Source organism: Bufo gargarizans, chromosome 5 (genome assembly GCF_014858855.1).
Source record: "Bufo gargarizans isolate SCDJY-AF-19 chromosome 5, ASM1485885v1, whole genome shotgun sequence".
Taxonomy (NCBI): Eukaryota; Metazoa; Chordata; class Amphibia; order Anura; family Bufonidae; genus Bufo; species Bufo gargarizans.
The window spans coordinates 22,872,844-22,893,983 of NC_058084.1; the positions used below are offsets into that span (position 1 = coordinate 22,872,844).

A 21,140-nucleotide genomic window follows, 5' to 3' on the forward strand; every position below is an offset into this window, starting at 1 on the left:
GCAGCAAATACCATATAGAAGATGTACCATGGCACTCTCATTTCTTCAGCATTTCAACATTTAATCACCAAATCTCAGCGACGTTTCGACCAGTCTGGTCGAAACGTCGCTGAGATTTGGTGATTAAATGTTCAAATGCTGAAGAAATGAGAGTGCCATGGCAGATCTTTTATATTGTATTTTCTGTGATGGGTGCTACGAACTGGCACCTGACACAGCGGGCACCACCAATACAAAATCTGACTGTTGTGCTGCTGCATTTTCCTTTTTGGTTTGTTCACTATAGGTGGCAGCAGCAGCAGCATGAGGAGTCCACAGACTGACAAAGTGACATAATGCTGAGTTAGCAGCAGCATGAGGAGGCCAAAAACTGGCAAAGTGACATAGTGTGGAGGTGGCAGCAGCATGAGGAGGCCACAGACTGGTAAGGTGACATAGTGTGCAGGTGGCAGTAGCAGCAGCATGAGCAGGCCACAGAGTGGCCCAATGACAGAGTGTGGAGGTGGTGGCAGCAGCAGCATGTGGAGGCACAGACTGGCAAGGTGACATCGTGTTTTGTTAGCAGCAGCATGAGGTGGCCACAGAATGGCAATGTGACATAGTGTGGAAGTGGCAGCAGCAGCAGCATGTGAAGGCCACAAAGCAGCACAATGACAGAGTGTGGAGGTGGCAGCAGCAGCATGAGGAGGCAACAGAGTAGCAAGGTGACATAGTGTGGAGGTTGCAGCAGCAGCATGAGGAGTTGTCACGGGAAGTACGGGGAAGGAAAGACAATCAAAGGGATCCACAACTAAACAACAACAGACTAGGCCTGCAACCTAGGGAATAAAGAGCTCCTAGCATTCCCTGATACTCTCCCTAAGCTGCTAACAACATGTGCAAGTCTCAATAGTAGGAATGCGCATGCACCGGTACCTGAGACTGCTGAAGCACTGCACCAAACCCTCAGCTTAGGGAACAGGGAAAGAAGCAACCGACTCCTTCCAAACTGAAGGAGCTAGTGTCTACCTGAGGCCTAGTCAGGACAGACACACCAAGAAAAGGGAAAGAACTTAGCTTGAGATAAACTGGAAAAGGAGAACTACCACACAAGCAGAGCACTCCACAGATAAGCTATCAGCCGCAGGGAAACAAGTGAGAGGCGGAACATATAACGAGCCACCTGACTGATAATGAGTAGCATCTGCGGAGGGGTGGAAACCTGTCAGCAACAATGAAAAGAAGAGATCTGTCTAGTAGACTCCTAAGTAGTGATGGACAAACATCTGCCGGGACGGTTTGCAAACACAATCAAATGTTCGCGAACCGCAAGTTTGTGGCGGGTCCCATTCATTTTAATGGCCGGCAAACCTGAAAAATCTTCAGCTGATATTTGCAGCCATGAAATAATTACTCGAAGTGCACAAATAGTCCCACAACATGGACAGTGACACCAGATGTATTATTCAAATTTGCGATCTCCATTAATTATTTTTTTCAATGCAAAATATCGGCAATGTAATTTTCGCGTACGCGCATGCGCAAATGCACTATACAGTACCCAAATGCACTATAAAGAAAGTATATAGGTATATAACACCCCGCTTCAATCAGTTTTTTGAGGGGATGACTGGTATATCACACCAGTAGAAATTATTTGTTCTAATAACGCTTGTCCCTCTATATACCTGCAGTATCGCAACAGAAACACACACAACTGCCACACAATACAAATGCACTATAGTATACCGTCTAACATAGAAAGTGTATTATAACATTGTACAGGGAAGGAAATCCATTAGAATATACATAAAGATAAAACGTAATCTTTAATAATTTTACTATGAGGGTCCATTCACACATCCGTAAGTGTTTGCGGATCCGCAAAACACGGACACCGGCAATGTGCATTCCACAATTTGTGGACCGCACATCTCCGGCACTATAATAGAAAATGCCTAATCTTGTCTGCAATTGCGGACAAGAATATAGCATGTTCTATTTTTTGCGGAAACGGAAGCACAGATGCGGAAGTGCGGATGCGCAAATGCGAATGTGGATCCGCAAATTCGGATGCGGAAAGCACATTCCAGCACCATTGAAAATAAATGGGTCTGCACCTGTTCCGCAACATTGCAGAAGGAATGCGGACCCATTTTGCGGATGTGTAAATGGAAAAGATATCCCTTAAAATGAAAATAAATTAAATTATTAAAGTTAAGCATAGATGTGGTAGGCAAAAACTAGTGCTCGGCGGCACTAAATCAGGTGCTCGGCGGCACCAAATCAGAAACCATATGTCCTACCACAATCTGGGGGGTTCCAGTGCACATCCATGAATCCAGGAGGGAAAGCAAAAAACATCTATCCCTGGGCTAGATGATGATGTGGTATTGAGGGACAGGGTGGGCAAAGAACTGTCCCTGATATTGCCCTACATGGGGGTGCTATTCTGGCCCTGATAGCCTAACCAAACCACAGACCAGCCGCCCTGATAAGAGCGACCCCGTCCGGAACATTACCCTATGTAAAAATGGCCCTAGTAAGCCCCTATCCCCTAGGCCGCTGACTTCGAGGTGATCACTATATAGATCTATGTGTTTTTGACTCATTATAAAAGTATATTATAAGTATATTGCACCCCTCTGTGTATCACACATAATGATAGCACACCTATACCAGTCCTTAAAATACCTTTTGTGGCCCTATTAGCTAGCGTTTGGTGTATCTAACCTCTCCCTACACTGGCAAAACACTGAATGTAAAATGGCAGACAGATCTGGTTTATTTATAAGGTAGGGGGTATGTCCATGTGCTGAAGCGTCTCATTAGGCTGTCTTGTCATGGGTCAAAGTTCTTCACAAAGTAAAAGAATTTCTCCATATGTTTGCATGTTCGGCGAATCGTGAACACGCAAAGTTCCCCGCGAAACGGCGGCCGGGTGAACCGTAAGGCCATCTCTACTCCTGAGTCCTCCGTATATTTAAACTTCCAAGATCTCTCCCAGGGCTGGCAGTGACAGGAGTCCACAGAGTGGCACAATGACAGAGTGTGAAGATGGCAGCAGCATGAGGAGATTACAGAGTGGCACGATGACAGATTATGGAGGTAGCAACAGCAGCATGAGGAGGCCACAGACTTGCAAGGTTACATAGTGTTGAGTTAGCAGCAGCAGGAGGAGGCCACAGACTGGCAAGGTGACATAATGTGGCGTTGGCAGCAGCATGAGGAGTCCACAGAGTGGCACAATGACAGAGTGGGGAGCGGGCCGTTCTGCCGCTGCAGCTCAAGAAGGGTGTGCTTTGCGGTGTTCGAGTGGCTGAAGTGTATACAAAGTTTTCTGACCATTTTTAGGATGTCTTGCAGATGGGTGAAAGACTTCAAGAACCACTTGACAATCAGATGTGCGGGGCGCATGGCTTAGCCCTCTTTGACGCAGCAGCGACACCATGTTCTTCCCATTGACGGTGACCATTTTTCCGATTTTGAGTTGTCACGGAGAAAGCCAGGATTCAATTTCTTGATGCACATGTGGTATGCTGGAGGAGCACTGTGATTTGTCCCTGCAGTGGAGGCCGAGGGCACAGTGGAGGATGAGGAGGAAGAGGCAGACATTGTCGCAGGACCAACGGCGTGAGAACGTGGAGGAGGAATCGGCGTCACCTGGCCAAGTTGCTGGTTTGACTGGGCAGGAACCACAATTAGCCAGTGGGCCATAAAGGACATATATTGTCCTTGACCATACTTACAACTTCACACGTCGGCGCTGCCCTGCACTTTGGTAGACACTGACATGCTCAAGGACTGGCCCACCTTCTGTTCTACATACGTGTGCATGGCTGGTACTGCCTTTTTGGCAAATAAATGACTTGGAACACTCCACCTCAGCTCGGCACAAGCCATCAGTTCTCTGAAAGGTGCAGAGTCCACCACTTGGAAAGGAATTGACTGCAGCACCAGACTGGAGCACGTTCAGCTTCTGAACCGTTGGATGAGTGCATGCATATTGATGTCTCTTGGCAATCGCTTCGGTGATCGATTGCTGACAGAATGACTGACGAGGAGTAGAAGGAGGAGGAGCAGGAGCATCAGGACCAGTAGACGATGGGAAGGACAGACAGCTTCCTTTCGGCTGAGGTGGTGGAGCCTTGACTGCCTGAAATCAGGTGCATGCCACTAGGTGATGCAGCGGTTGGTGAGGCAGGCTGGACCATCACATTGGAGCCACGTTCTCCCAAGCCACTTTATGGTGACGCTGCATATGTTGACACAGGGCTGTGGTGCCAACATTGGCAACCTGGCCACGCTTTACCTTCTGCCCACAGAATCAGCAACTGGCCATAGCAAAAAACTGCCACACTGCCGAGTAGGTGATTTTACACCCAACACTCCGCACTGACTGACTGCTATGGCCGCTGCCTCCATGAACCCCTGCACCACTACTTTCCAGGCACGTAGGTTTCTGCGAAGCGGGAGGTCTATTCCGGGCACGTTTGGCTCCCGACCTTCCACTGCTGCCACCCTGCTGACTTCGGCCACTCTAGCGACTTGCTGACTCCGCCGCTGCCTTACACGCAAGCTGCCACCCTCTTCTCCCGATGAGGATGAATCCCCTCCGTTCCATGGCTCCCAATTGCGATCGGCTACATCTACATTGAGTACTGTCTGCATGTAACTGATGTCCTCCTCAATTGTGTCTGAGCAAGGAGCCTGACCGCTCGCAACACCAGCACTTATGCCACTTTCCTCATCACTACTTGCCTGTCTACTGGAGGAAGCGGCGGATGTCTCCTCCATATCTTGGTGGGACAATAGCTGCTGACTGTCCTCTTGCAGCTCGTCCATGTTATATAGTGAGGCTGAGCCCACAGCATATAATACTTCTCTAGCTGAGGGAACAGAAAAGGACAGAGGCAGGTTGAGGACAGATAAGGACACAGGGCCTGCTCCCGGACCATGCTAACTAAGGTCTGACGAACCCACTGACTTTTGGCTGGAGGTGTCTGATGTCACTTGGGACGAAGTGGATGACCGACTCTTAGTCAATCATTTAAGAACCGCTGGGTTGCTGTTCAAGACACAAACGCTAGATGACACTGGGAGCTCAGGCCTCTCGTTGTGACCCCTGCCACAAGCCCTTACTCTGCTGCGACCTGCGACTGTGCCAGAAACATTTAGGCCTCTTTCCCTCCCCTGTGCAGGGCCTGACACTTCTCTGACTGACATACTGTTAGATCAAAAAAGTAAATAAAAGGAAATTAATACACCCTAAAAAAAGCTGTAATTTTCTTCACCACACAACGGCAAATAATATATATTTTTTACACTAATACATGCCAAAAAGGGCTTTAGAAAATATAACTGCACCGCACAATGGCTAATAAGACGTATACATATTTCCTAGTAATACACCCTGCTAATGGCTGTATTACACAGCACTTGCACCCCAATAACAAGAAAGGTTTGTTGGAATTACAGAGGTATCATCTATTGCAAACCTGAAAGCAGAAGTACAGGTCCTTCTAAAAAAAAAATAGCATATTGTGATAAAGTTCATTATTTTCTGCAATGTACTGATAAACATTAGACTTTCATATATTTTAGATTCATTACACACAACTGAAGTAGTTCAAGCCTTTTATTGTTTTAATATTGATGATTTTGGCATACAGCTCATGAAAACCCAAAATTCCTATCTAAAAAAATTAGCATATCATGAAAAGGTTCTCTAAACGAGCTATTAACCTAATCATCTGAATCAACTAAGTAACTCTAAACACCTGCAAAAGATTCCGGAGGCTTTTAAAAACTCCCAGCCTGGTTCATTACTCAAAACCGCAATCATGGGTAAGACTGCCGACCTGACTGCTGTCCAGAAGGCCATCATTGACACCCTCAAGCAAGAGGGTAAGACACAGAGAGACATGTCTGAAGGAATAGGCTGTTCCCAGAGCGCTGTATCAAGGCACCTCAGTGGGAAGTCTGTGGGAAGGAAAAAGTGTGGCAGAAAACGCTGCACAACGAGAAGAGGTGACCGGACCCTGAGGAACATTGTGGAGAAGGACCGATTCCAGACCTTGGGGGACCTGCGGAAGCAGTGGACTGAGTCTGGAGTAGAAACATCCAGAGCCACCGTGTACAGGCGTGTGCAGGAAATGGGCTACAGGTGCCGCATTCCCCAGGTCAAGCCACTTTTGAACCAGAAACAGCGGCAGAAGCGCCTGACCTGGGCTACAGAGAAGCAGCACTGGACTGTTGCATGTCATTCGGAAATCAAGGTGCCAGAGTCTGGAGGAAGACTGGGGAGAGGGAAATGCCAAAATGCCTGAAGTCCAGTGTCAAGTACCCACAGTCAGTGATGGTCTGGGGTGCCATGTCAGCTGCTGGTGTTGGTCCACTGTGTTTTATCAAGGGCAGGGTCAATGCAGCTAGCTATCAGGAGATTTTGGAGCACTTCATGCTTTCATCTGCTGAAAAGCTCTATGGAGATGAAGATTTCATTTTTCAGCACTACCTGGCACCTGCTCACAGCGCCAACACCACTGGTAAATGGTTTACTGACCATGGTATTACTGTGCTCAATTGGCCTGCCAACTCTCCTGACCTGAACCCCATAGAGAATCTGTGGGATATTGGGAAGAGAAAGTTGAGAGACGCAAGACCCAACACTCTGGATGAGCTTAAGGCCGCTATCGAAGCATCCTGGGCCTCCATAACACCTCAGCAGTGCCACAGGCTGATTGCCTCCATGCCACGCCGCATTGAAGCCTCCTGGGCCTCCATAACGCCTCAGCAGTGCCACAGGCTGATTGCCTCCATGCCACACCGCATTGAAGCATCCTGGGCCTCCATAACACCTCAGCAGTGCCACAGGCTGATTGCCTCCATGCCACGCCGCAGTGAAGCCTCCTGGGCCTCCATAACACCTCAGCAGTGCCACAGGCTGATTGCCTCCATGCCACGCCGCATTGAAGCCTCCTGGGCCTCCATAACGCCTCAGCAGTGCCACAGGCTGATTGCCTCCATGCCACGCCGCATTGAAGCATCCTGGGCCTCCATAACACCTCAGCAGTGCCACAGGCTGATTGCCTCCATGCCACGCCGCAGTGAAGCAGTCATTTCTGCAAAAGGATTCCCGACCAAGTATTGAGTGCAGAACTGAACATAATTATTTGAAGGTTGACTTTTTTTGTATTAAAAACACTTTTCTTTAATTGGTCGGAAAAAATATGCTAATTTTCTGAGATAGGAAATTTGGGTTTTCTTGAGCTGTATGCCAAAATTATCAATATTAAAACAATAAAAGGCTTGAATTACTTCAGTTGTGTGTAATGAATCTAAAATATATGAAAGTCTAATGTTTATCAGTACATTACAGAAAATAATGAACTTTATCACAATATGCTAATTTTTTTAGAAGGACCTGTATAATGGCAATTTGGATCTGCAGTTAGTGCAGCAAGGTGTAATAGGATTATTCCTATTACCCAGGCTTTATCCTTCCCTATTGGACCCTGTTCTGCTTCAATATTTGGAATAATTCCTCCCTACCCTTTACTTACACTTCTAATGCTCTTTACCTGAACTTCTATTCAGCAAAATTAGTTTTCAAGTCTTTCCTAGCACTGTCCCTAGCAATCTGCTGACATCTCTCCCTGCACTAAGTACACTGGAAAATGGCAGAATCCAAGATGGCTGCCGCTATTTATAGGGCTGTGACTTCACAGGGCTGGCTGGCTGCTGATTGGCTGCATGCATGGTATTGTGGGTGATCCCTTGTTCCCAGAGATCTGCTCCATGTGGTAACATGTGCAACAGCCATTTTAGGAAAAAATGTGATTCATTACCAAGAAGCGTGAGGAAATTCAGATTCGATGCAAATCAAATTTTATCTGAAATTCGGATCTAATTCCACATTGTCAACTTTGATTTGCTCATCTCTAGTTATGAAGATTGTATTGTACTGAAGAATCCCACCACTGGCCAGGTGTTACAAGTATTCTGTATGATTAAAAAACGTCACTACATATTACCATGATGCCCATCATTTTCTGCTAGGTGGGAACCCTACAATCCTACAAATGAAGGAAAAGTACTTGCAAACAGGTTAAGGGGGGTTGTTCACCGTCTGATCCATTCGGATCAGACGGGTTTCATCCCAAAATGAGATATACAATCTAATATTCGCAGGGCCTTTCTTAACGTATATGTTGGGGAGGATCGCTCCATCCTGTCTTTGGACGCCGAGAAGGCCTTTGACAGGGTGGAGTGATCCTTCCTGTGGGCGACTCTGGATAAAATGAATTTGGGCGAACATTTCATTAAATGGATACAGTTACTTTATTCAGATTCTAGGGCCAGGGTTAAGATAAATGGGATCGACTCGGAACAGCTTCCCCTATAGCAAGGTACACGGCAGGGTTGTCCCCTTTCACCTCTGATATTTGCCCTAGCTCTGGAACCTCTCGTTTGTAAAATCCGGCAGTCTAATCAGATCATAGGATTTAGAGGGAGAGGAGAGGAGGATAAGATTAGTCTATATGCGGACGACATTCTTGTATTCCTGAGGCAGGGATGGAAAGCCGTTACACCTGTTATGCATATCTTGAAAGAATATGGGGCAATATCGGGGTATAAAGTAAACTGGGATAAATCTGAACTTCTCCCTCTGGTCCGAGTGCCCCCTGACCGGCCCTTAGGCATTAAGTTACTCGGACTAACTGATTCCATCCGATATCTGGGTATCAGCATAAGTGCGGACCTGTCTCGATATAATTCCTTAAATATAATTCCTATGGTTAATAAGATCAGGGAGAAGATCCGGTCTTGGCAGAAGCTGCCTCTGTCACAGGAGGAAAGGATTGCACTGATCAAGATGGTGGTCCTCCCTATTGCATTATATCCTCTGACAGCATGCCCGATATGGATTGAGGATTCCATTTTTGGGTTAGTGGACAAATTGATGAACAACTTAATCTGGGGGAGGGGAAGGGTTAGGATTAAGCAAAAATATCTCTGTATTTCGGAGAGAAGGGGTGGCCTTTCCCTTCCATTCCTCCAGGGATACTATATTGCAGCACAGATAAAGTGGTGTTTGGGAGGGCAGAAAGCCAGGCCGCTTTGTTGTTGGGTATCCTCTCAAGGGATTTCCAGGGGCATATGGGGATATTTTTTCTGTCTTGGAGACTGGTCATTTGGACATAAGGAAAAAACAATGTTTGATTAGCGATACACTAAATAAGGTTTGGAATAAGCTAAAAAAATTACTGGGTGAGACATTCCCTACTCATTTTACCCCACTTTGGCACAATTATGATTTAAAAGAATTTAAGTCAATTGTAGATTATAAATACTGGAATTCACGCGGAATTAACCGCTTAACTCATATAATATCACACGGTAATATTATTCCCTTAGATGAATTAATAAAAGGTACACCGTCCTTCTTAGATAGATATAGGTATGCACAAATTAGTCACGCATATATGAGCACTCAGGATAAAAGCTTATTGGCCATTAGGGCAAGCCCCTTTTTGGATTATTGTTTCAGATTTAAGGATACTCAACTTACACTCTCTCAAATATATCATAAACTCCGGGACTGTTTGGGGGAAATAACTATATTTAAAATTAAGGGAGGCTGGGAAGCTGAATTGGGCGAGGGAAACAGCTTGGAATGGGATATGGTATATCAAAACATAAAAAAAAGTATCGATCTCTCAGAAATACAGATTGATACAGTTCAAGATTGTTCACCGCCTATACTACTCCCCCGCCTTCCTCGCCAAGATATATAAGGAAAGGAAGGACTTGTGTTGGAAATGTTCATCAGAAAGTGCGGAGTTAGGTCACCTACTATGGAATTGTCCAGAAGTGCGTGGGTTTTGGACTAGTATTTATGAGGAATTACATAAAAGATATAAGATCAAATTGAAGCGAAGTTTTACGCAGGCAATATTGGGTCTTTCCCCCCGCTCTGAGCTGACCCCCTACCAATTACGAGTTAGCATGGAAGGTTTTATGGTGGCAAAGGCCTTGATAATTAAATATTGGGGTACGAAGAATAGCCCTAGTTTTTATGAATGGAGGGCTCGGCTAGACACTATTGAGGCCTATAGAAGAGTGGCAAGGAATTTGGAGTGATGGCTCCCCGAGGGGGCAGGCTCCCTTACTTGCTTCAGGCTCCCAAGATCCCTTATACTGGAAATTTTTGGAAACAGAAATCAAGGTAGATATTAAAATGCGGACGGATCTCGCAGCGGGGAAACAAAAGGGATGGGGTGGGTTAAAAGGAACAAGTGTATTCACTTGTATAAAGTATATTTGTAAATTTTAACTGGTTGATATGAGAACTTGTATATTTGCTCCAGAAAATAATAAAGGATACAAAAAAAAAATAAACAATTGATTTGCTGATCTCTAGTTATGAAGATTGTATTGTACTGAAGAATCCCACCACTGGCCAGGTGTTACAAGTATTCTGTATGATTAAAAAACGTCACTACATATTACCGTGATGCCCATCATTTTCTGCTAGGTGGGAACCCTACAATCCTATAAATGAAGGAAAAGCAGAGCTGGTTTAGCACTAAACCCATTCAAAGCTTCAGGAGGAGGTCAGGAGACCTGCAGCCAACCACAATCTCTTAAAGTGGAAAGGGACCACATCTCCACATTCTCAGTATCGGTGAGGGTCATCTCAGTTGAATCCTCACCAGGTGAATCCTATTGATAAGCCACATCTTCTGTACTATTGCTTTTTTGGAGCTGCATTTTAAGACCATTACATTATTTATTTTTATTCCTTGAGTTTTCTTTGAAACCACAGCATACTGTGGGTATGGGACGTTTCAGACACTTTACTGTAGTCTTCTCTAAAGGAAATAAAAAGCATAACTAATAGAGATCAGCAACTTTCTTGGAATTCATATCGGGTCTGAGTGTAATAAATCAGTCAAAAGATTTTGTTTGGGTACATATAAATTCTACAGTGCTCCAAGTGGTCTGAAAATTGGTGTATGGTCTATTTTATAGAAATACAGCAATAGTAAATCATGTCAGAGTGACACTGGGTAAGTGCAAGGTCAATGAAAAATTTGTAACAGGTTTATGTAAAAAAAATAAAAGGTGCAAATGGACAACCACTGGATCCAATATATGCCCTGCAGTAAAATACACTTATGTGTAAATTTTTAACAATAGGACGTTTTTTTTGTTGTTTTTTTTTCGGGGGGGGTAGGGGCACAATGAAAGTTCTTAATGCAACTACCGAATGATTGTTTAAAGGGGTTGACCACTTTCTGGTTACTGTTGACAAACGTGCTTGTAGGATGACTATATGGCATTTACTAATATACCCTTTGTTGAAATTCTGCTTCATTTTCTATATTTCATAAGGTATAATTCCTTGTTTGCCAACTCTTTTGTGCTGTCCACACAAACGTCCATAAAATGACCACTGATGGAGGGTCATGTGACCAGGCAAATCACCTGCATGAGATGTCTCCTCCAACACAATACACTGTTGCCTGCCATCTGCACTTGCACTGTCAGGGGTTTAGTGGGTGGAAAGGGGGTGGCAGTGTGTGTGTTTGAATAGAGACGTACACATAGAGGTGATTTGCCTGGTCACATGACATGGCGTATAACATATAGCAAACGGCACAGAATATCAACAAAGGCTATATTAGTAAATGCAATGTAGTAATCGTACTTATATAGTAGTAACAAGTAGCCAGAAAGTGTCCAAACCCTTTAAAATATCATCAGCCAGTAGATTTTTTATTTTTTTTATTACCTGTTCTGCTAGCTGGCTCCAGCACACAAAAAGGTACTGTGTCTTTAAAACTTGATATGCAGTGCAGTCTGTGCGTATGCATATGTAGCTCCTGTCTGGTACCATACACAGTACACTGCCCTTGTCCTGTCCCTAGTGATAAAACCTGTCTTTATATTAAGTAATGTAATCTACCTGACTAAATTGTGTCTACTTGCTTTGTCTCTGGCAGACACATCCTATAATTAGTGGCTGAGCTCAGAATGGCGTCTGTGCTGGGACCTTACATAGAGCCTAATGGACAAGTTAATATAATTACTCCTCCTGATTGGCTGTGAGGCTGACTGCAAGGCTTCACTGGTAGAAATGAGAGCAGTTTTGAAAAATTTGATTCAGCCAATTGGCCGAACTTCGACAAGAAATGTGTTTAATTCTGAATGAATTGGTTACGAATCGCCATAAATCAGGCATAATCAGGCCACTCTGCCTAACTATACACACCCCACTTGGTGGCCCAATCTCAGTGTGAAGGCTTGGAAGTTAAGCTGCACACTCACATCCATAGTTAATCTGTTCTGTAGGTACTGTGCAGTCAGTATTACAGGTGTAATAGATTGCTGTCTACATCACTGTGCAGGGCACCAAGATTCATAGCTAAGTCCTTATGTTAAGCAAAAAGAAAAGCATACAGCAGCAAAAAAAGTAAAGCAGTAAAGCAAAAAATCTATGTGCGCCCCGGCAGGAGCTGTGTCCAAATGGCTCCTTAGTGGAACAAAATAAAGAAATGGAGGCAGCGCCAATAATGTAGTGGAGAAATAAAATGTATTAATGCATGTTTGGCAGTCCAAACACATGCTTTTTAATCCCTTCTGTTATCTGTAGATTTACTGTGCATCAGTATTACAGGTCACTGTTACCGTCAGGTTTAATTTAATGCCGTGGACTTTACCCTGCAGTGCACCAAGATTCAAGTAGCCCCATAACAGAGTGGGGAGGGTGACAGCAGTGGCAGTAACAATAGTGGCCCCATAACAGAGTGAGGAGTGTGGCAGCAGCAGCAGTGGCAGTAACAGGGAAAATAGTGGCCCCATGACAGAGTGGGGAGGGTGGCAGCAGCAGCAGTGGCAGTAACAATAGTGGCCCCATAACAGAGTGAGGAGTGTGGCAGCAGTAGCAGTGGCAGTAACAGGGAAAATAGTGGCCCCATGACAGAGTGGGGAGGGTGGCAGCAGCAGCAGTGGCAGTAACAATAGTGGCCCCATAACAGAGTGAGGAGTGTGGCAGCAGCAGCAGTGGCAGTAACAGGGAAAATAGTGGCCCCATGACAGAGTGGGGAGGGTGGCAGCAGCAGCAGTGGCAGTAACAATAGTGGCCCCATAACAGAGTGAGGAGTGTGGCAGCAGTAGCAGTGGCAGTAACAATAGTGGCCCCATAACAGAGTGAGGAGGGTGGCAGCAGTGGCAGTAACAATAGTGGCCCCATAACAGAGTGAGGAGTGTGGCAGCAGCAGCAGTGGCAGTAACAGGGAAAATAGTGGCCCCATGACAGAGTGGGGAGGGTGGCAGCAGCAGCAGTGGCAGTAACAATAGTGGCCCCATAACAGAGTGAGGAGTGTGGCAGCAGTAGCAGTGGCAGTAACAGGGAAAATAGTGGCCCCATGACAGAGTGGGGAGGGTGGCAGCAGCAGCAGTGGCAGTAACAATAGTGGCCCCATAACAGAGTGAGGAGTGTGGCAGCAGTAGCAGTGGCAGTAACAATAGTGGCCCCATAACAGAGTGAGGAGGGTGGCAGCAGTGGCAGTAACAATAGTGGCCCCATAACAGAGTGAGGAGTGTGGCAGCAGCAGCAGTGGCAGTAACAATAGTGGCCCCATAACAGAGTGAGGAGTGTGGCAGCAGCAGCAGCAGTGGCAGTAACAATAGTGGCCCCATAACAGAGTGAGGAGTGTGGCAGCAGCAGCAGTGGCAGTAACAATAGTGGCCCCATAACAGAGTGGGGAGGGTGGCAGCAGTGGCAGTAACAATAGTGGCCCCATACCAGAGTGAGGAGTGTGGCAGCAGCAGCAGTGGCAGTAACAATAGTGGCCCCATAACAGAGTGGGGAGGGTGGCAGCAGCAGTGGCAGTAACAATAGTGGCCCCATAACAGAGTGGGGAGGGTGGCAGCAGCAGCAGTGGCAGTAACAATAGTGGCCCTATAACAGAGTGAGGAGTGTGGCGGCAGTAACAATAGTGGCCCCATAACAGAGTGGGGAGGGTGGCAGCAGCAGCAGTGGCAGTAACAATAGTGGCCCCATAACAGAGTGAGGAGTGTGGCAGCAGCAGCAGTGGCAGTAACAATAGTGGCCCTATAACAGAGTGAGGAGTGTGGCAGCAGCAGCAGTGGCAGTAACAATAGTGGCCCCATAACAGAGTGGGAAGGAGGGGCATCAGCAGTGACAATAGTGGCCCCATGACAGAGTGGGGAGGGGGGGCAGTAGCAGAGTCAGTAAGGCTGTGTTCACATTACTGTTTATTTTTACTGTATATTGCATCAGTCACCGGTGTCTGGAAATTCAAGTTTGCATACCCAGTAGTCCAAGGGATCTTGGTTTAGGGGTGACAGGGGGCAGTCCAAGTATGCAATCACCTGCTGATTGAGGTTCTGTTGCATGTCCTGCTGCTGGGTGGCTGAAGAATACTTCTTATCAGAGACTCGAGACTGAAGTTGCTGCATATAGAGCTGGTGCTGCCCCTGCCCACCACCAGTCATGGCAGTAGAGCGTGAGCATAGAGGGTCCCCCAGGTCATGCTTTTCAGAGGACGGTCGATGGCGCACATAGGCAGCAACAAACTGACTACACAGCATGTATCTGTAGTAGTCCATTTTTGCATCCCTCTCAGGTCTAAAAAAAATACTGTACCCATTTTGACCACTAGCAAGGGTGTACCAATGTGGATAGCCAGTAGTCATACATCTATTGAATGCGGCTGTCGCTACACAAGGAAGAAAGCATGCATCGGCCATTTACACAGACTCGGAGGGCCTTCCTGCCTCCATCTCCACTGTATACTACAACAGTAAGGCATCTGTGTTGTCCCCATTGTCGCCCTCCATCTCCTCATGCTCCCCCTGATCCTCCTGCTTCTCTTCTGTCACTTGGGAAGATAAATCACCTATTTGTGCATAAAATTCCTGGGTGTTTATATCCTCCTCCTCCTCCTCTGACAGCTCAATCTCCTCAGGTGGCCGTGAGATGTATGTGCCACATCTTCTGTCTCCTCGCCAATCTGATCTGTCAGCAACCCCTCTAGGACATGAAGGAGTGGAATGACATAATTTATCCCTTAGTTCTGCCAACTGACAAATAAAGTGGCCTCCTCAAACAGCATGTGTCATGCATTAGCTACCACTAGCTAACAGGGAAGTTACACAAGGGAGCAGACCTGTCTGTCTACTGCATTAAGAAATCGTCGATCGCCTTCCTCTGCTCGTACAGGTGGTCTAACATATGGAGCGTGGAGTATCAGGCATTGTTGGGGAAGAGCATTTTGCCTTTGCAGCTCATGGAGAGTGTGACGAACTGTGACCGCGTCACAAAACCGTCACAGCGCCCCTAGTGGTCAATCCGCAAACAGGCCTCCCAGCCACTTTCAGCACACCAACAGTCTAACTTGAGTCCGTACAGTCGATAGGCTGAAAGCGCGGGGATTGGACCACAGATTGAGCGACCGGACCGGAACCACACACAGGGTAGTTTAACTGCCACCACCTTGCAATTTATGGGAGCAAGGAACCCACTATCTGGCTAACAGTACCGAGTAGCTTTCTCTTCGGAGAGGCTAGGGTAAGTTTTTGCAGTGTTTGAAAGCAGGCATATGGCTAGAGAAATGACTTGGAGGTCATTTATTATGCATATACACAATACAACTTCTCAATATGCCCAGTGATTAAAGAAAGTATAGTCCAATAAACAAAAAGGGAGAAAAGAAAGAAAATACTTATTATCCGCAGAAAAGATGTCCGTTGGTGAAATAGTCCGTTGCAGGGATAAAGTCCAAGAAACCGTTGTCCAGAGTGTAATATTCCAAATATGCCTACAGCCCACGGGTTCTCTGGCTGAGGCCCTCTTCAGGTGGTGTTAAAAGTGGAGGACTCCTTTAGCAGATTCTAGGCCCTTGTTATTAGGATCCCAGAATCAAGGAGCGGAATTTAGAGTCCCCCTGCTGGGGCCGGCTGTATTTCTGAGATGAATGCCAGTTCTGAAATATGGTATGTGCCATATCTCGGGATGTCTCCGCTGTACATAAGTAACGAGCACAGATTCACATTCCCCACAAAATATGGAGTCCAGGGATACCAAATATGACTGTTATACCTGGTTCTATGATGGGGTAACACCATAACTTTACCTGGGCATCTCCTAGAGTTATGTTTGTCCTATGTACATGTCCAGTGAATTCTGAGAGACGACGTCTGTAGGAAGTCTGAAGCATGCTGGCCTATATTGACGGACTTGAACAAAAGGATCCTTTTGTTCTCTGGGTACATAGAAGGAGCCGCTCTGAGTAATCAGATTGTAAGCTCTGGGGGCGCCTATGGAAATGAGGACTGTTTAATAGGCCCATTGATCGGTAAGGGATAGTAATATTGATAATATTGTGAAGATGGTTCAATATTCTCGCGGATCATCCATGACAGAGGGCATGTTTTGCACGGTAAGAGTGGATGAAGTGCATGCACAGTTTCCTGGACATTTTAACAGCTATTCAAGTCCAGTGAAAGACTTGAGGAACTGGGTGACAATGAGAATGAAGATGTTCACCATGCAGGGCGCATTGGTCACACCGCAGACAAAATGTTCTTCCCGTTATCAGAAACCATGGTTCCTATCTCCAGTTGGCGAGGAGACAGACAGTATTAATTTTTTTTATTGAAGATGTGGAGCAGTTCCTCCCCAGTGTGGCTCTGTTCGCCCAGGCTGACGAGGTCAAGAACCATGTGACACTGCCTAGCTTTGCATACAATAGGTGATATGCTGGAGGACCACTGTGAACTGTGCCTACAGTGGAGGGTGAGGACTAGGTGGAGGATATTGGTGCAGAAATCCCAGCAGTACAACACAGAGGTGGTATTACCGTCACAGGGCCAAGTTTCTGTTGTGTCTGGGATAGAACAACATTTACCCAGGGGGCTGTTAAAGAAATATATTGTCCTTGACTATAGTTACAACTCCATATGTTAGCGCTGGTGTGAACTCTATCAGACACTGAGAGGCCCAAGAACTGGCCCACCTTCTGCTCAACATAAGTGTGCAGTGCTGGTACAGCTTTTTTGGAAAAGTTAAGTCGGCTAGGGACTCTCCACCATGGGTGTGCATAAGCCAACAGTTCTCTGAAATGTGCAGAGTCAACTCATGGAAAGGGAGGGACTAAAGTACCAGCAACTTGGCAAGGTGCACATAGAGTCTCTGTGCCTGTGGATGAGTACATGCATACTCTTGTCTTTTTGAAATTGCCTCGGTGATCGATTGCTGTCGAAACAAAAGACCAGGAGGATCAGAAGGATCAGGAGAAATAAATGACATTGAAGTCGATGGGTAGGAACGACAGCTTCCTTCTGCTGACGTTGACTAGCCCTGACTGCTGGATGGCAGTGGTAGCTCTAGCCCGTTGCTGCAGCTGCTGCTACTGCCACCCCTTCTTCTGCTGCTACTTGTGCCAGCTACAACAACATTTTTGCCACTACCCGTGCCTTTGGAGGGCCCAGGCAATTGTTTGTTTGGCCATAGTGTGTAACAACTGCATTGTTAACAGAACAGATTAGCTATGAATTTCAGTTATATACATGGTGAAAAATTAGACATTCCGGGAGCAGTGACTTGTAGTACTGATGCACAGTAACTCTACAACTAACAGAACGGATTAACTATGAATCTTGGTGCACTGCACACCTATGTACATGGTGATAAATTAGACCTGCCGGTAACAGTGACCTGTAACACTGACGCCCAGTAACTCTACAGCTAACAGGACGGATTAGCTATGAATTTTGGTGCACTTCACACTTACGTACATGGCGATAAATTAGACCTGCCGGTAACAGTGACCTGTAATACTGAGACAGAGTAACTCTACAGCTAATAGAATGGATTAACTCTGAATCCTGGTGCACTGCACAGTTATGTACACAGCGATAAATTCTAGCAGAGTCTGCAGTTGAGCAATCCGAAGGCTCTCCTTTCACTCTCCCTGCAGTCTCCAATATTATCCTATAATCTCTGTTAACAATTAGTGCATGAGTGTCGTGTCACAGCTCTCCCTATGCTCAGCTCACAGGAAAATGGAGGTGACTGCATGAGTTCAGGGTTTTATAGGGCTCTGCTAAGCTGTGACATCGCAGGGGCAAGGCTACCTGCAAATTGGCTGGATGCATGGCATTAAGGATGATCTTGCGTCCCCGGGCTTTTCACCTCTACACTTAGTTACATTTTGTAACACGTGCAGCCAACATTTTAGGAAAACTGATTTGTTACCACGAAGCGTGAGGAAATTTGGATTAGTTTAGAATAAGAGTTTTCATAAACTTCGGAGCAAATTTTGCGTCGGATGTTTTGCTTCACTCAACACTACATTTTATGATCTACAGCTTATTTTGGCTTCAAATTGCATTGAAAACACTGCACATCAGGAACTATAATAAATATGGAGTGGAAAACTTGAGATAAAATGGCAAAATCCTATGGAGGAATATTTCATGAGGGTCATACATTAGATTAATCTCTGCGTAATCTAAAGAAGAGTTAGTACCTTTGGGATGGTGTAACCTCTGAACTTGACTTCTTGATTGACGGCATGGAAAAGTGCAGTTGGTGCAATATCAAGAACTCTCTGTATTTCATGGATGACAGCGTATGTGTACGGCATCTGGGGTCTGTCTGCGATCTCAGGTTGACGCAAGTTCTTGGTTGCCTCATCTATCTCCTGCTGAACTTTAGCTGTGAGACAAAGATAAGATTGTCTTGGTGACCAATGGTAGATTAGGATATAGGCAGTTTGGGTGGGTACCCAGGGTCCAAGGCTACTAGGGAAGGGGGTTCTCTTGGCTAGTTGTCGGCCAAAGTACCCAAATATTTGTTGCACATTGAAATTATGTTGCATTTTTTGCCACACATCTCACAAGAAGATGTAACAAAATTCACTGCAGGCATGACCGGGCTTGGAGCCAAGTAGATGCTAGTTTCCAGTGTCCTGCCTGCAAGTTTCTAATAAAGTGGAATCTTCTTGCTACACAAAATTAGAAGCCTCTTCTATCGGCCAGCATTCCCCAGTGAACCCTGCTGGTCTACTTAATCTACCACTGGTCATAACTGTAGGTAGTATTTTCATGCCATGCTTTTCTGCGTATTTCTAAAACTCTACTTGGCCCACTTCTGGTCTACAATCAGCAGCAAGTTCTACGTTCCACCAAGATCAACTGCATTTACCAATAAATGTCTAATGTCTATGTCCACCCAAAGACTTTATAGACGCTCAGTGACATTTATGGGATTGACGCATGGTCAATCCATAAGTGTCTGTTATAGTCCATGCAATCATTTAGTATTCTCACTAGTTTCTCAGATGTGAAAACACTGGTTCCACCTCTTGCTGATCTTCAGGAGAGTGTCATGTATGTTGGAGTCTACTCTTCCTTCAACTCTAAATAATGATGTTATATTTTAGATATATATGACCTAACAAAACACATTGGGACTGCAGATGGGTTGCCAAAGAATCGCTTCATCTTCGGACACCCTTGGCTTTCATGGTGGCTATCAAACACAGGATTGTGGCGAAAGCTACTACGCCACAGTGTTTTGGAGGGGGCTGTTTTCCCACCTCCTGCCCCTGGATTATGTCCCTTTAAGAACCATCTGGGGACATACTGTGGAGTTACTGGATGACCACCATTTCATGTATCAGAGGCACATGGTGAGAACAATGGATGAAGCACATGGTGAGAACAATAGATGAAGCACATGGGGAGAACAATGGATGGCGGCTATTTTTAACTCACAGACACTTTTTGGACTTTTCTACACGGTGCCATCTCGCCGGTATTTGGTGCACAAAGACATCGGGCAGTAGTTTTAAACTATACAACAGGGGACACATTATACAGTAATTATTTTTGATATAGCCTGTATATGTTCTGCGGAATCTGCATTAAACTGTATCTTCCAAACTACTGAACGGATGTGGGTGAATTTTGGACATGTGGTTCACCCAGATCCCCCGGTTCCGAGGATATATTGGTTATGGGGTTATTGCATGTTTTGGGGTTCCTGTGATATGTTTTATAAAACTGTATTTCTCTGCCTTTGATAATTATATTACCCATTGTTTTCAGTAATCATATCACAGCCAGAGGGGAGGAGTTTGTGTGGGAGGGTCTGTGTGTATTGTACGGATTGATTGGTGGTATTTCAAAACCCTGTGGGCAGTACTATGTTTGTGGATTGTGAATCAAAGAGGATGTATGCCCCAGGACAGGAACTGACTTTCTTGTGGAGATCTAGCTAGATGACAGTCTTTAGGACACTCTATTCTGCAAAAATAAATCATAATAACTGTCCTCCAGAAGGGAAAAAACTGTGGAGGTAATTTATTAAGACTGGTGTTTTAGACGCTGGTCTTAATAACCCCTACGCAGGTGGTGGATCTGCCAGAGTTATGTAGAGGCCTCTACATAACTTTGGTCATCCACCGCTGGTCTAAATCTATGCCAGCTTCCTTGCTGGCAAAGATTTAAAACATTTTCGATGCGTAAAACAGGCATAGAAAATGATAAATGAGACAGGCCTGGCGATCCACCCCCTTACCCGCACACACCACGCCCTCATTATTAGACCTGCCATGAGCAGGGAAAAGTCGCAGATTGCAGTGCAAATAACCCTGACTCAAGTTAGTCTAACAGAGATCCCATCTGCAATGTATGGAGTACTGGCCGGGCAGGACAGCTTTTCCAGTGCAAACTCTGCTAGTGAAGGCCACAAATACAGTTTGGCTGCCCAGTAGTCCAGCGGCTATTCTATGACGGCTGACAGGGTGCTGTTCAAGTATGCCACCACCAGCTGGTTCAGGTCCTGCTCCAGGGCTACCTGCTGCTGGTGAGTAGTTTCTTCACTATGCAGGTGTAAAAAGCTACTTATCAGCAACTCTAGACTCAGGCTGCTGCTGATTGAGCTGGTACTGCTCCTTCCACATCACCCCTCCCCAGCAGCCATGGCAGTGGAACGTGATCACAGAGGGCCCCCCTGGTCGATGATGGCGCAGATAGACAGCGGCCAACTAACTACATAGGATGTCTCTGTAGTACTTCAGTGTCAGTTTGTCCTCCTTCTCAGCCGGTGTAAAAAAAGCCCC

General features: G+C 45.8%; 1 protein-coding gene across 1 annotated transcript in view; it reads right to left on the reverse strand.

Annotated features, from left to right (window-relative positions):
* LOC122939587 (cytochrome P450 2C29-like) overlaps positions 1-21,140 on the reverse strand; it is a 91,678-nt gene that overhangs the window by 8,254 nt on the left and 62,284 nt on the right. Inside the window, exon 7 of the mRNA XM_044295695.1 lies at positions 18,543-18,730. Coding sequence (XP_044151630.1) covers positions 18,543-18,730 — 188 coding nt within the window. The remainder of the gene's footprint in view (positions 1-18,542; positions 18,731-21,140) is intronic.